Source organism: Periplaneta americana, chromosome 12, assembly GCF_040183065.1.
Source record: "Periplaneta americana isolate PAMFEO1 chromosome 12, P.americana_PAMFEO1_priV1, whole genome shotgun sequence".
In the NCBI taxonomy this organism is placed as follows: Eukaryota; Metazoa; Arthropoda; class Insecta; order Blattodea; family Blattidae; genus Periplaneta; species Periplaneta americana.
In genome coordinates, this window is record NC_091128.1 from 88,215,376 (window position 1) to 88,231,403 (window position 16,028).

Sequence of the window (16,028 nt, forward strand, 5' to 3'; positions counted from 1 at the left end):
TGAAATTTGTAGCTCAGCTACATGATCATAATACAAGACGAAATGAAATTCTTAATTTAGCTGAACCTAAATGCTTTACATCTGCTGCTTTACTACACAGTACAAATTATGGTCCATGTTTATATAATTCGATAACAAAATTTCATCCAGGATTGACTACTTTAAGCAATTAAATTAAACAATTTATATGAAAGACTTCTCTGTTTTATATGTACCATGTATTGTAAAACAAGTTTATTTCTATCTTAAGTATATTTTTTTCTATCTTATCTTTGTTACTATATCAACATGACCTGTACTAATTATACTACTAATAATAAGTCAATATTAATCCATCACCAATCTCAACATCGTCTCTTTTCTCACTCAGTTATTACTAGTATTATTATTATTATTATTATTATTATTATTATTATTAACTTTATTATTATCACCTTTATGTGACCTTTTTTCTTACGTATTTTGTCTACAAAGTATGTATATTTATGTATGTTTCTATCTACACTTCTTAAGAATGTGATCTTAGTGCAAGAATTTAAAATTTTATTTTAGAAAAAGTAGAGATTTCTATTTTTGTGAATTACCGGTAAGTATAATCTGTTTAATCAGAATCTTAAATTTTATTTCAGAAAAAATAGGTATGTTTGGTGAACAATGTAAAATTGTATGTCATTTTCAAGTCTTTCTATCGAAACGGAACTATCCCCGAACACGAGCTTTGCTCTATCGGGGTACTTTCATGTAGCGTTTTTTATGTATATGTTATTATTAAATAAATCTAAATAAACAAATAAATAAACAATTGACAATTTTAAATATAGTGAGTCAAATGTTTTGTTAAATGGAGCAGACTTCACACTGTACTATAGTATAATGAACATTTCTTTCAATTTCTGACAGTTCACTAGCCACGTGGCTTATAGTCTGAAATACAACTTAGGAAGCCATACTTACCACTATCAGAAGTAGATGAGGGTTTTGTGGACTTGATGGAATTCTTTTTAAATTGTTTGGAAGACTTTGCTCATTACGTGCTAGATAACGACATTTCTAAAGGTGAGACTTTCCCAACTGAACTCTGGGTTGTTCCGCCGATCGAAAATTCAAAAACAACTAATGATCCAGAGTTTTTTCTTAGCTCTTACAATAAACACTTAAATTATCCTTACCCAAACATTCAAGTCGTAATCCAAACGTTAATGAAAATCAAGTAGAGAGAGAGTTGTTATTGTCCAATACTTATGGCTCTGAAATTCCTCACTACACTCTCCTAAATGACTCAAACATTTCCTCCTAAAATTCCTTCCCCTTATGATGAGTAAAATTCGTCCAAATGATAGATCGTCGGGGTAGCCTCCGATAGTATTATCATTTTTTTTTTTAATTTTTATTTATTGTATTCCATACATCTTACATTAGCACTGAAGCTTTAAGATGTGGAATAAGTCAAAATTTTACATTACAATTTTTTGACGAGATGTACTGAAATGAGGCCGAGAATTCGCCACAGATTACCTAGCATTTGCCTTATGGTTGGGGGAAATCTTGGAAAAACCCAACCAGGTAATCAGACCAAAAGGAGATGAAGTGAGGTGAGGCCGAAGACTCGCCATAGACCAGGCCTGCACAAGGTTTGCGCTCTCCGAGTCGGCTCACAGCTCGAGACCGGAATGCAGATATTGGCCGCGCTCTGTATAAAGGTGGACTGGAAGAAGGGGTGATCTCGTACAAAATGTACACAAAAGTACTAGTACGAGTGTTCATAAAATGAATTCCCGTTCAGTGTTTACAAAACTATCTTGCACTATTATTAATTAATAAAGAAATATTTATTTTACAGAAATAATAGAAACTCTATAGCTACTTAAATATACAATATCATTTTGTTATATTTTTATTTATCATTACATCAAAACGGAGTTTTATGCTATTTGCAGCTGAAAGGAACAGTACTGATTGTAATCAAACATCAGTTACAGATGTTCGATGTCTGCCTTTATTAAAGTTGATTATTGAAAACAGTTGCTCACAAATATAAATGTTGAGCCAAACATAGCAATAATTTTCACAGCCAGCCTGTGTAGTCGTGGATATTATTGCTGACGTTTAGTCTTGTGAAACTCAACCAGACTAGTAGTATTATTCAATCAGTCTTTAGCCCTTAGGTCACATTGAAGATGAGTAAGTTCAAGCTGTAAATCGTATGACACTGTTTCAGCTGGTGTTGAAGGAATTTGTTATGATAACTTTAAAATTCTTTCCAATTAAGACAAGATCTTGGAACCTAGAATGAAATTCATTTTGAATATCAATTAATATTTGCACATAATCGTTTAACATGGCTTCATCACGAGCAGTTCCTATCGTTGGAAAGTTAGCCATATTACCTTCTAAAACTGACTTACGAAAAGTGTAAGTTTACGACTGAAATCCCGTGATTTATTCAACATATCAACAATGAGCTGGCCTTTTCCCTGAAGAAAGATATTTAAATTGTTGAAGATTAATAAATTCTAATGTACCCTACCTCATGTAATAATGCAACTTTCAACTCCTGAACCTTTTTACTGCGATCTTCTCCAACAAAACCATCGTATCTCTATGTGTGGACTAGTAATGATGCATTATATGTTTTTCCCTTTCTTTCAAACTTTTGTGGCAGATAAGTATTGACTCCAGCTGCTGTGAAAAAATAAGCATTTTCCCATGCAATATTGAAAGAATTTGCCTGATGATCACTTTTCCGTCTTTTTGATTCCCCCATTATATAGCTGTAGATAGGCAAAGTGAAATAGCTACTGATAATACACACTACACCAGATAGCTGCGTGGACTATCGTCTACCTGTAACAGGCCTACGTCATTTCGATGTACCTTTCCGGCGAGCTGTTCGACGGCTCTCTCGCTCCGAAGGAGCGGCCATGCTCAATGAGCGCCGTTTGTGCAGGCCTGCCATAGAGCATCCGGCATTCGCCCCACGACTGGGAAAAACCTCGGAAGAAACAAACCAGTCAGTCCAAACGGAGGATCCAACCCAAGCCCGAGCTTGTGGACAACGACCACAGGACCTGAGTCCTAACCAAGAACCTCTTTCTAGTGCCAACATTAAGAAAGAAAATAAGCGCTGCCTTTCTGCTCTTCTACGTCTTCGTGTGATGTAGAGTGGAACTTTGCCTTTTTATTTGTAAAAGGATACTTTACACTCATTGTCTCGTGTCGAAGGTGTAATATGTATCACTCTTGCTCTGTAAAGCTTGCTGACCTTTGTTGCTGACCGCCGGTATCCACGTGTGGTCTTATTGTGATGCCCGGGCTTTGTTAAAATTACACACAGATACACATCATTAATTACTGTGCTTTTTATCGCTTCTTGCCATTAATTCAACTTAACAATACTCACGTAAGCTCGCCAAAAACAATTTGGAACGCTTGTTCTCAATTATTTTAAGTCAGAGCGGTGTCAGCGAGCTGCTGACAGGTGACACTCCTCGCCATAATTAATGGAGTGACACAAGTGGGTCACGCAGTTCTGCGAGGTGCGCTCCTTGTAGGGATGTGGCACGCTGCGATATTTAATGCTTCCTTCGTGAAATATGCCAGTGTGTAGCATTGAGAATGTAATATATGTGGCTCAAAGTATGTTTTCTTCCTCACCAATTTAATTTGTTATTGAAGCCTTTGGTTGTGTAGTAGAAGTCCTGAACAGAGATAAATTAATATAATGGTGCATGCAATTCTGTGAATAGTGTTCCTAAGTGATATAATGGTTGCTACGCCTTCCGAGGTTTGCGGAAATAGAGTACCGTTTTTTTTTTCGGGGTGTAAAAGTCGATTGGAGCCTGGTGCCGACCATATCACCTCATTCCAGTGCCGAGGTCATGAAAACATAAGCTGCTATTACACTATCAAAGTTCTTTGACAAAGATCTTTTATAAAATATATATTATAAAATATAGCTATGACAGCGCAATAGGTTTTCTTTTACAAAAGTTTCTTTGTTAGAAGATCTTTTATAAAATGTAAGTGCATTTTGTTATCTTTGATAAAATACATCTATACCTTGAAACAAATATGGTGGAATGCAAATATAACTGCATTGTTGCTACCAAAAAAATTCTGATATCGCAGTATGAAGGAAATGAAATGTAAATAAATAATTTGTATAATACTCGTATAATATTAATATTGTCTGGTCTGCCAGAGGCAAATGATGCTGAATCAATCTGGTTGAGCATTAAATACATACATACATACATATATACATATATACATAATAATAATAATAATAATAATAATAATAATAATAATAATAATTTGTATTACTTTTCAACTCCTCGCATTGTAGCTCTTTCAATAAGTTCTGATGTATACTTCTCTTATCACGTCTTGCAATCCATGGTTTAACCCACAGACGTTTCTTTTTCTGTTACCTTTTCAGTAACATCCATTTTGTAATAATTGAACCCCTGATCACATTGGGATTGAACTAATTATAGCTAAACAAGCATAATACTATTTTCCTTCATTAATGGTTATAAACTTGACGCGTAAATATTGGTACAGTAGAACCCCTATTATCCGTGGTAATGAAGAGGTGGACTGAACAGTTAATCGAAAAAATCGTATAATCCGTATCATAAAAGATTTTCATAATTTAAGTGCATAATACTTTTGCTTACAATTTTGTGATTTCCTTCGTGGTCTTATGTTTAACGTGCTTTGTAGTGGATCACGAGTTCACTAAAACTTCGGTTGTCAACGACGGCTTCTTGCAACCAAGGGTTGCAAGAATACTAGAATACTAGAAGTCTCATGTTGGAGATTTACATCTTTTTTTTTATTATTAAATCGCTTTCAGTTGTACTCTCGTACTTTGGAGCAACATTAACCACAGTTTCTCCTTTCTCAAACCTCTAAAATATTTGTAATTTTTTTCGATAATTAACACAATACGTTTTCTTTTGACAATTATGGAAGACATTTTGCATAACTGCCACTCGAATAATAAAGATAATGTCTGAATGGTACACGGATTTGTGAAAGTTCTTGAGGTAATTTTTTTGAAAGCAGGTAATGACTGTTTTACAAGTAACTATTTCTGTTGCCGACAGCGAAGCATTCCTTTTGGAAAACTACCTAGAAACATATTGTACAGTACTTCAAATTTTTTTCTGCAGCAAAAAAAAAAAGTCGGATAATCCAACAATCGGTTAATAGGGTGACGGATAATCGGGGTTTTAGTATATCAACAGATCATAAACTTAACGCGTAAATATTAGTATCAACAAATCATAAACTTAACATGTAAATATTAGTATCAACAATTCACGGAACACGTGTTCACTGCTGTAGAATAAGTGCTAGGAGAGCTTTTCTTCCTAATTTTAGGTTATCTTTGATAAAATCTTTCTATGTAATATAAAGGGAATAAAGCTCAGAAGACTAGACTATGTTGTATAGGTCCTACTTATGGTGATAGTAATAGTAGTAATATTAGTAGTATTCGTAATAATTGTAGTAGTTGTAGTGTTAGTAGTAAGTAGTATCAATAGTAATAATAGTAGGCCTAATAGTATTAGTTTTAAAATTATTAGTAGTAATAGTAGTTACTATTAGTAGTAATAATAGTACTAGTCTCCTGATTGAGGTTCTGGCTGATATGTAATCCTGCATCTATTATTAGGCAGTACATCTCACTTGATGTTACGTTTCAGAGGAAGAACAATTATTGTTTGTTAGGGTTACTATGAGAAGAAATTCTATAGGAGGACATGGAATCTAAAATAAGAGGACACTGCTGAGAAAAGGAGGACTTTTTAAACATTGCTATGAACAAAATTAAGTAAAGATAAAAACAATGGCTCACCTTAGTCAGTTTTCTCACTAGTTGCTGGATCAGTATTACATTTGTACCCTACTTATTGGTGGAGCCCACTTTGTGCACAAGAGCCTGAAGAGAGAAACTTAAATCTTTTACCAAATATCTATGGAACTGTTCACAGGACATGTCCTTGAAATTATATTTCACCATGATGATACCTCTGACTGTCTCCGTTAGCATGCCATTTCGTTCTTTTGTCCATTGAGCAGATAATAGGGAAAATACTCTCTCAACACTTCCATTGTGACTTGGGATAAATAAATAGAATTGACACATTTTTAAGAGTTCAGAGAAAGTTTCAGTGCTCGCAGAACTATTGGAATTGAAGAATTTGCACCATTGCTTATCTACACTTAAATCTTTGTCCAAATTAACTTGATTGGCATATCTTTGTACATTGCAGAATATAATTGATAAAATAGCTTAGAATCATGAACAGTGAAATTTTCAAAGTATACGAATTCAATGCATGTCAATAGGTCATCATATTTTATGTTTTTTTATGTGTTCCAGCTTCAATCATTGAAAGCAGTTAAATTCTTTCATAGGTTTTCACCATTTGTTTAGATATTCTATGCATAATATCGCACATTATTCAATATTCGTATTAATTCTAGTTGAAATGCGAAATGCCGGACATTTCAATTTTTTTTTTTAAATGCCTGCCGGACAGAATAAAATGATTAAAAAAGAGGACATGTCTTCCTTTTCCCGGACGGATGATAACTCTAGATGCATCTGAAGATGCAATGGCCATCCTACCCTATTATCTCGTGGCCTAGTTGCCTCATAAGTGGTGCCTTCTTGGTATCATTTCTGCGGTCCAGACTTGTCTTCGGACAGTTAACTAAACAACAACAATAGTACTGGCAGCAGTAAGAATATGAATGGTAGTAGTAAAGATAATATTAATAATAATATTAATATGAGTAGAATTAGCAATAGTAATAATACCAATAGTAGTAGTAATAGTACGTATTAGTAGTAGTACTAGTAGTAGTGGTAATAGTGATTTTATTATTAGTAGTAATAGTAATAATAGTATTGGTAGTAGTAGCAATAGTAGCTAATATTATTATTTAGTAGTAATGTTATTGTCAGTATTACTATTATATCTAATAATAGTAATAGTAGTAGTATTAAGATAATATGGATCATATGAGGAGACAAAGATAAAGGAAGAAAATATGAAAGATTGGAGAAAGCTGGATTTGCAGTGAAGGACCTGCCCTTAGGCAGAACACTGAATGATTGAATAGTAATAGCATTATTTATGGTAGTAACAGAATTAGTAATAGTAGTAATAACAATAGAATTAGTACCAGCAGTAATATTATTGGCAGTAGTAGTAATTAAAGAAGACCGACACTTGATTCCAAATTGTCAGACCGCAGTCACCTGATCATTGACTTCTATTGTTTCAACAGACCCAATTTAGGCACGACAAAGATAATTCCTAGTCGTTTTGCTGGCATAGCACTGATTTTCTTATGTTTCTCTTGTTGCAGTGTTCAAGCGCCATGATGTCAGTTTGCACCATGTCCCCACGCCCAACATCGGCTTCTCCAAGGTGAGTACAACTTCATTTATACAGTAGCATAATAGGAGGCACTTCAAATGAGAGTTTTTAAGTAAAAATTCATAAGTAAAAACAGAGATTTTAAAAGTCTCAAAATAGTCTATTTAATTTTGTTGTAGGCCTACTGAAAAATGACATCAATAAAGATATTTAACTTTTATGTGGAAGGAAAAAACGTACATTATTCAGTAACAAAACAATTTATTTGTAATTGTGTTGTTGCGAACTTCAGAACTATATGTATCTCTCATTGAGGACTTCCCTCTTTCGAGATGTGCAGCTCTTAGTTTGTCATGTAGACCTACATATGTCACATCGACGATAAACGAAAGTAACTTATTACGAATAATAATTACATTTTTCTACTTGAGCATTCTTATGTGAAATTTTTAAGGGTACATTCACATCCATAAGTGAAAGTTTAGATATCGAACCGTCAAGTGCTTTACTCTCTTGTAAATGGCTAAATGCTGTTGAGAAGATTGCGAACTCTGATTTAATTTATTTCAGTGAAATTCTTTCCTCTTCTGCATCACATTCAATCCAGCAACGTAATTAATAAAAAGTATTAATCAAACCAAAGAACTAACAATTTATGACTTCTTCCACCTGTTTATCAACAGTAATCTCACTAGAGGTTTTGATTTATCTAGAGAAAATAAAAACTCGAGTGGGATTTGACTATTACACGATTAGAAGAAATTAGGCTATTTTATAAAGATTAGAAGAAATAGAGTACTTTAATACAATAAAATATTAATTGACTTACTAAAATTCTGTTTCACTAATGTTAGCTTCACCAAAACGTTTTATCAGAGCCGTCATTTTCAGTTGACTAACTATGCGGGAAATAAATGACGATCATAAGGCATGTTTTATAATTCCGTAAAGAATTTTCAGTTTCAAATATTGGCAAATTAAGAAACAAAATATGACAAAAGTGATAAAATCAAACAAATTCTAGGGAAGTGATAAAAACAAATAAATGCTAGGGAAGTGATAAAATTGTAGAGATAAACAGGCATGATTGGTTGAAACACGTCCTTTAGTACCGTTTTATTGGTCGAAAGTAGAGAAAATCAAAACTCGAGTGAGATTTAATTGACTACCTATTACACGATTAGAAGAAAATATATAAATATTAAAATAAATATAGTACTCTAATGCAATTAAATATTAATTTACTTACTAAAATCTTACTTCACTTATGTTAGTTTTACCAAAACGTTTGAACGGAGCCGCCATTTTCAGATGACTATCTATAAGGGATAAACAAATGACGATCGCAAAGCATGTTTTATAGTACCGTAAAGAATTTGCAGTTTGAAATGTTGGAAAACATATAAACAAATGCTAGGGAAGTGATAAAGCAAACAAAATGCTAGGGAAGTGATAAAATTGTAGGATAAACAGCAGTGATTGATTGAAACACGTCCTTTCGTACCGTTTTATTGGTCAAAAGTAGTATGATGTAGTAACAGCATAGTAGTCACTGTAAATAAACATATGAACAGTCATAGCATCTGTAAAACAGTGAAAATTGTATAGGCGCTACTAATGAGGGATAAGTGAGAATATTTCAATGAGCACAAAATTAATTAAAAAGAAAAGATCCACACCTGTGGAGTAACGGTTAGCGCGTCTGGCCGCGAAACCAGGTGATCCGGGTTCGATTCCCGGTCGGGTAAGTTACCTGGTTGAGGTTTTTTCCGAGATTTTCCCTCAATCCAATATGAGCAAATGCTGGGTAACTTTCGGTGCTGGACCCCGGACTCATTTCACCGGCATTATCACCTTCATCTCATTCAGATGCTAAATAACTCAAGATGTTGATAAAGCGTCGTAAAATAACCTACTTAAAAAAAGAAAAGAATTGACCTATCGGACTAGATCGGGCAACCCAAACTCAAGCTCCGTTTGTTTCATTTTGAAATACGGTATTGACGTTTTCAGGTTTTACTTTCCATGTGTTGAAAACAATGAACTGTAAATATCGCTACATCTCTCACAACATTGATCGGGTAATGGATCACATAACATCAAAATATTGCATGTTACAGTTTGAGAAGATGCTGATTTCTGATAAATACTTAAGGCGTCCCACTACATGCCCATCTTTACAATCCCGCCTACCCCGAGTCGTCCATAGTTATTATACTCTTTGTGGTCCCTGCGATTAGCTGAGTACGGCCAACTCATTTGGGAGAGTTAATCCATGGGAATTTGTAATAACGCAGTGATTTTCCGTTCGTAGCTTGTACTTTCGTAGTCACACTTTTATGTCCCTTACATAATAAGCGCCAATTACATATCCATTCTGTTTCCCTCATAAAATTGAACGGCTATGCAGAAATATGAATTAGGCCTATGTTGAGCACACAGACCTGGTCCCAGTGCTGGACTGCATCTTAGTATTGTTTTATTCAAATATAGCGAAATTATTAATTATCTTATTTGTTCACAAAATAATAAAAGATATACTTAAGGGAACATTGCTGTTATGGTGTATGAAAAAAAAACTTGAAATCAGATTGCCATATGATTGTTCCTAATTAGCCTATCGTAGCTTTTTGAAAATTTTTGTATTTAGTAAGGGAACTTTGGCTGTTGAATTGACCGAGAATGGTTGGTATCTATGCTGCATTGTAAACTAGAAATTAATTTTTAAATTTTAAAAGTATATATTTAAATTATTACATCACTGTAGATTGCTGCATTTTATTCATTTTTTATTTAATTTAATTTATTGTGTTCCACAGATATCTTACATTAGCATTGAAGCTTTAAGATGTGAATCAAGTCAAGATTTTACAAGATTACAATTTTTTTGACGGGATGAAGGGAGGCTGAGGATTCGCCATAGATTATCTGGTTTTTGTCTTATTGGTTGGAGAAAACCTCGGAAAAAACCCAACCACGTAATCACCCAAACAGGAATCTATTCGAAGTCCGAGCACAGCTCCGAATCATCTGGCTAGCGAGTCTCCCGACATAGCTATGTATGTATGTATGTATGTATGTATGTATGTATGTATGTATGTATGTATGTATGTATGTATGTATGTATGTATGTATATGTGTCCCTTTTTTGAGCAGCATGTTCCATTACAAATGAGAAGTAATACTACATGCCTAGGTTTACCTTCAAGTACATAATCCATTTACATTATATATTATTATGTTGCCATTCTAGATTAAATGTGGATTAGTGTAGTTCATCTACGATGTGTAACTGCCAAGATAATATTGGTACTTCTTAGTCTAACTTATTTTCCTATTCCTAACCTATGAAGTACTGGAATCTATTTACATATTCTATCATTTAAATATTTACAGTATTTGCATATTTACTATCTTTTTGATGAGCCTATTTTCAGATAGATTATATCCTCTAATATTCTAGCTTATTTACAGAATATAAGTAACCTATTTTGGACCCTTATCACTTAATTCTGACTTTTAACCTCTTTATCTTCCCAAATAACTTATCCTTATATACTAGCCAGCCTACTGTAGTTGTTCAAAGCCTATACTATTTGCAAACTTTATAAAATATTTTACATAACTTTTCACTAATTTTGTCTTGTCCACAGGCCACTTCCCACCACATTTATGTATAGACTGGATTAATGTTCCTCTTTCCTTTCCTAATTTCGTACAGTCATAAATAATATGATCCACTGTCTGATCCCCATTCCCAAAGGCACATGTCGCACTATTCTTGATTTTAAATCGATGAAAATGTGCGTTGAGTCTTCCATGTCCGGTCAACAGAGTCGTCAAGTTACCTAGGAGTTACTTCTATCTTCAATTTCAATATATCTTGGACACTAGAGAAGAACGCCTTGGTCAGAGTACCTTTGGAAGTAGAAGACCATTCACTTTCCCATTTTCCTTTGGATATGACCGCTAGCTGGTTCCTTACTTCACTCATCGGGACCTTATCGTAACAGATCTGTAGATCGACGTCACTCGCTGCCTGCTTCGCTAGACGATCTGCCAGTTCGTTGTATATATGTATGTATGTATGTATGTATGTATGTATGTATGTATGTATGTATGTATGTATGTATGTATGTATGTATGTATGTATGTATGTGTGTATGTATGTATCTATTCACACTGCAAATGGGTAAATACCCTGTGGCAGTGGTAACGAATTACATTGAATAATGACGATTAATAATAGGGCCTAAACACATTGGTTTGAGTCGTCAAACTTCGGGGTGATTAGCAAGCGTTGTAACCATTTTAACACAAAAAACAGCGTTCCATTTCTTAAGACTACTAGTCAGTATTTAAAATATATTTTACAGTTTATTTGATGTCAGATAAATGCTGCTGCTCTAAATACAACAATAAATAAATACGCTTTGAAACAAAAAAAGTCCAGATAGAATTATTATAAAAAAATCTCTGATGGACACGGAGTTTCGAAGTCGGGACTCCTTCGCCGAGCAGTGAGGAGAGGCAGCGCTGTACCGGTTTGTGGATGCCTCACCCCACTTGCTCTGATTGCGGCCCGCGGCTACAAAGTGCTCTGGAGGGCACGAAATATAGCTCTGATCGATAGCATTTTATGTCTGCGGTATGAAGAATAGCAGTCTCCTTCGCTCAGGGTTGCCAACACACAGGCGCTATTAGTCACCAGAGATCACTAGACATTATTACTCGAAGAAAAATTGTTGCGAAATATAGCTACTTAATGCTACATCCTGAGAAATGAAATTGCGTTTTAGGCCTATGTCACGAATTCCCTGACATAGATTCAGAGAACTGTAAGAAAAGAATTTCTTCTTTGTACAAGAAATGAACGTGCTTTGTGTGATTCGAAATATTTTAAGACAAGGAGTTAGCCTATCAGTATTCGAAAGAAAACCTACGCAATGCAAGATCATCAGTACCTTCTTGGGCATTATTTGTGAAGGAGATGAAGAGTTGTAAGAATGTTTAGAGGATGGCGAGGAAGATAAAGAGAAAGGAGTGGACAATGATGATAGAGAGAAGGATATTGAGGACAATGATGAGGAATAGGACAATAATTGAGGAGTTCTATGTAACAGGGGCCTATGACAGGAAACCATATTTTGAGAAAAATAGGAATAAAGAATTCAACTATGCATAACATTTTATTTATTGGCTTTTTACTTGTGCAACATTATACAAAAATACTCTTTCATGTTTACTTTTTCAAGTGCTAAGTAGAAACTAAGTTTTTCTTTAGTTTTCATATTTATTTATTTATCGATTTATTTATTTATTTTGCTAATAATTGTAACATGAAATATAATACATACAGAAAAACTTTAGTTCGCCCCTGAAAGAGTAGAACTCGTGCTCAGGGACGGATTCCTGAATTGAAATTAAAAAGTGAATAATACAATTTGTATTTTGTCTACTACACAGTAAGAATATATAAATTTAAATTTACAATTTTTCAATTTTTATAAATCCATACATAACTTTTTAAATTTAATACTAGAACTATAGATATTGATATTCAAAGTGATGCTTATATGGGCCCTTTTTAGGGAGAACAGCTGTTCACGATCCTTTTTTACATACAAGTATTACATTATTATGTTACACAGTGTGGTGATACAAAAATACAACTTAGGAGTAAACAGAAGACAAAAATTATTATCTTAAACAGATTTCAACAAATGTAAACATAAATCACTTCGTATGAAATTTGAAACATAAATGATTCTTCCTTAACACTAAGTGAAGTTAATCATTCAGATTTAGTTCATCATCACTAGCTGGAAAGTGTTGTCCTCTTGTAAAATTGTTCAGTTTGTTTAAGTAAAATAAGATAGGAAAGATTGTTGTCGTCTTATGCAAATGTTCGGTTGACTTATGAAAAATAAGATGGGAAGAGTTGTTCTCTACACATTCTCGGTTAGCTTGCGAAAAATAGGCTCGGGAGCGTTGTTCTGTTGTACAAAATAAATGTTCGGTTGACTTAGGAAAAATAAGCTAGGAAATCTTATGCTCTTGTATTAAAAGGTTCGGTTGGCTTACAAATAATAAGTTAGGAAGCGTTGTTGTAATGTAAAAACTTTAAGTTTACTTGAAAAATAAGCTGAGAAGAGTTGTCCTGTTGCACAAATGCCCGGTTATCTTACGAAAAATAAACTAGCGAACATTGTTTTCTTGTATAAATGTTCGGTTGGCTTAACAAAAATAAGCTGAGAAATCTTATGCCCTTGTACATACCTACAAACAAAATTTAGATGACCCAAATTTTGTTTCTGGGTCTGTACAAATGTTCAATTGAAAAATAAGTACAAATAAAATAAGTCAGCAAGCGTTGTCCACTTGCACAAATGGTGATTGATTTATGAAAATAACTAATACGCGTTGTTCTCTTGTACAAATTTCCAGTTGACTTAAGAAAAATAAGTCGGCAACCGTTGTCCACTTATACAAATGTTGATTGATTTACGAAAAATAACTAGGAAGCGTTGTTCTCTTGTAAAAATGTTCAGTTGACTTACGGAAAATAAGTCAGCAAGCATTGTCCACTTGTACAAATGATTGATTTACGAAAAATAACTAGGAAGCTTTGTTCTCTTGTAAAAATGTTTAGTTGACTTACGAAAAATAAGTCAACAAGCGTTGTCCATTAGTACAAACGTTCGATTGACTTGTGAAAAATAATTAGGAAGCGTTGTCCTCTTGTATAAATGGTGATTGATTTACGAAAAATAACTAGGAAGCGTTGTTTTCTTGTACAAATGTTCAGTTAACTTACGAAAAATAAGTCAACAAGCGTTGTCCATTAGTACAAACGTTCGATTGACTTGTGAAAAATAATTAGGAAGCGTTGTCCTCTTGTATAAATGGTGATTGATTTACGAAAAATAACTAGGAAGCGTTGTTTTCTTGTACAAATGTTCAGTTAACTTACGAAAAATAAGTCAGCAAGCGTTGTCCACTTGTACAAATGTTCGACAGACTTGCGAAAAATAATTAGGAAGCGTTGTCCTCTTGTACAAATGGTGATTGATTTTCGAAAAATAACTAGGAAGCGTTGTTCTCTTGTACAAATGTTCAGTTAACTTACGAAAAATAAGTCAGAAAACGTTTCCACTAGTACAAATGTTGATTGATTTACGAAAAATAACTAGGAAGTGTTGTTCTCTTGCACAAATGTTCAGTTGACTTGCGAAAAGTAAGTCAGCAAGCGTTGTCCACTAGTACAAATATTCGATTGACTTGCGAAAAGTAACTACGAAGTGTTGTCCTCTTGTAAAATGTTCAGTTGATTTGCGAAAAATCATTAGGAAGCGTTGTCCTCTTGTACAAGTGCTGATTGATTTTACTTACTTACTTACTTACTTACTTAGTCTACTGGCTTTTAAGGAACCCGGAGGTTCATTGCCGCCCTCACATAAGCCCGCCATTGGTCCCTATCCTGAGCAAGATTAATCCAGTCTCTACCATCATACCCCACCTCCCTCAAATCCATTTTAATATTGTCTTCCCACCTACGTCTCGGCCTCCCCAAAGGTCTTTTTCCCTCCGGCCTCCCAACTAACACTCTATATGCATTTCTGGATTCGTCCATACGTGCTACATGTCCTGCCCATCTCAAACGTCTGGATTTTATGTTCCTAATTATGTCGGGTGAAGAATACAATGCGTGCAGCTCTGCGTTGTGTAACTTTCTCCATTCTCCTGTAACTTCATCCCTCTTAGCCCCAAATATTTTCCTAAGAACCTTATTCTCAAACACCCTTAATCTCTGTTCCTCTCTCAAAGTGAGAGTCCAAGTTTCACAACCATAAATGGTGATTGATTTACGAAAAATAACTAGGAAGCGTTGTTCTCTTGTACAAATGTTCAGTTAACTTGCGAAAAATAAGTCAGCAAGCGTTGTCCACTAGTACAAATGTTCGATGGACTTGCGAAAAATAACTAGGAAGCGTTGTCCTCTTGTACAAATGTTCAGTTAACTTGCGAAAAATAAGTCAGTAAGCGTTGTCCACTAGTACAAATGTTCGATGGACTTGCGAAAAATAACTAGGAAGCGTTGTCCTCTTGTACAATGTTCGGTTGACTTAAACGTTACAAAAGCAGAATTTTTATAGATTTAGTTGGTGTTAAGACTACGTCTTTAGTGAATGTCACATCCAGTTTCTCGATCTAGGAATACTTGATTTAGTGAGGCAACCACTAGGTTGGCAGCACTGTTATAAAGGCCGGTCATATAAAAGAGATGAATCAGACTCCCCTCGACTCGGAGAGCATGGGGGATCCGAACAGATAACGAGAACCCACTGAACCTGCAGAGGTCAGCCGCGGGTTGACCCGCAAGCCGCTGTCTGTTCCCACGATGGGCGGAATCTAGTTCCTATAACTGGGTGGGTACTGCTCCTGCAACTGCAGACATTTTTGCTCTGTCTATACTACTGCGTCGAGAAAGAGTAGGTATCACAAAAAAGTACATACGCATAACTTTATTTAGACAAACTTAGGTAAAAGGAAACTTTTTAACGATTGAATGAATTAATGTTATTTAAAACTATACATTTTCAGAATTGTATTTGCTTAAAATTTTCC

General features: G+C 34.5%; 1 protein-coding gene across 1 annotated transcript in view; it reads left to right on the forward strand.

Annotated features, from left to right (window-relative positions):
* dysf (dysfusion) overlaps positions 1–16,028 on the forward strand; it is a 1,258,166-nt gene that overhangs the window by 735,001 nt on the left and 507,137 nt on the right. Inside the window, exon 3 of the mRNA XM_069841720.1 lies at positions 7,390–7,451. Coding sequence (XP_069697821.1) covers positions 7,390–7,451 — 62 coding nt within the window. The remainder of the gene's footprint in view (positions 1–7,389; positions 7,452–16,028) is intronic.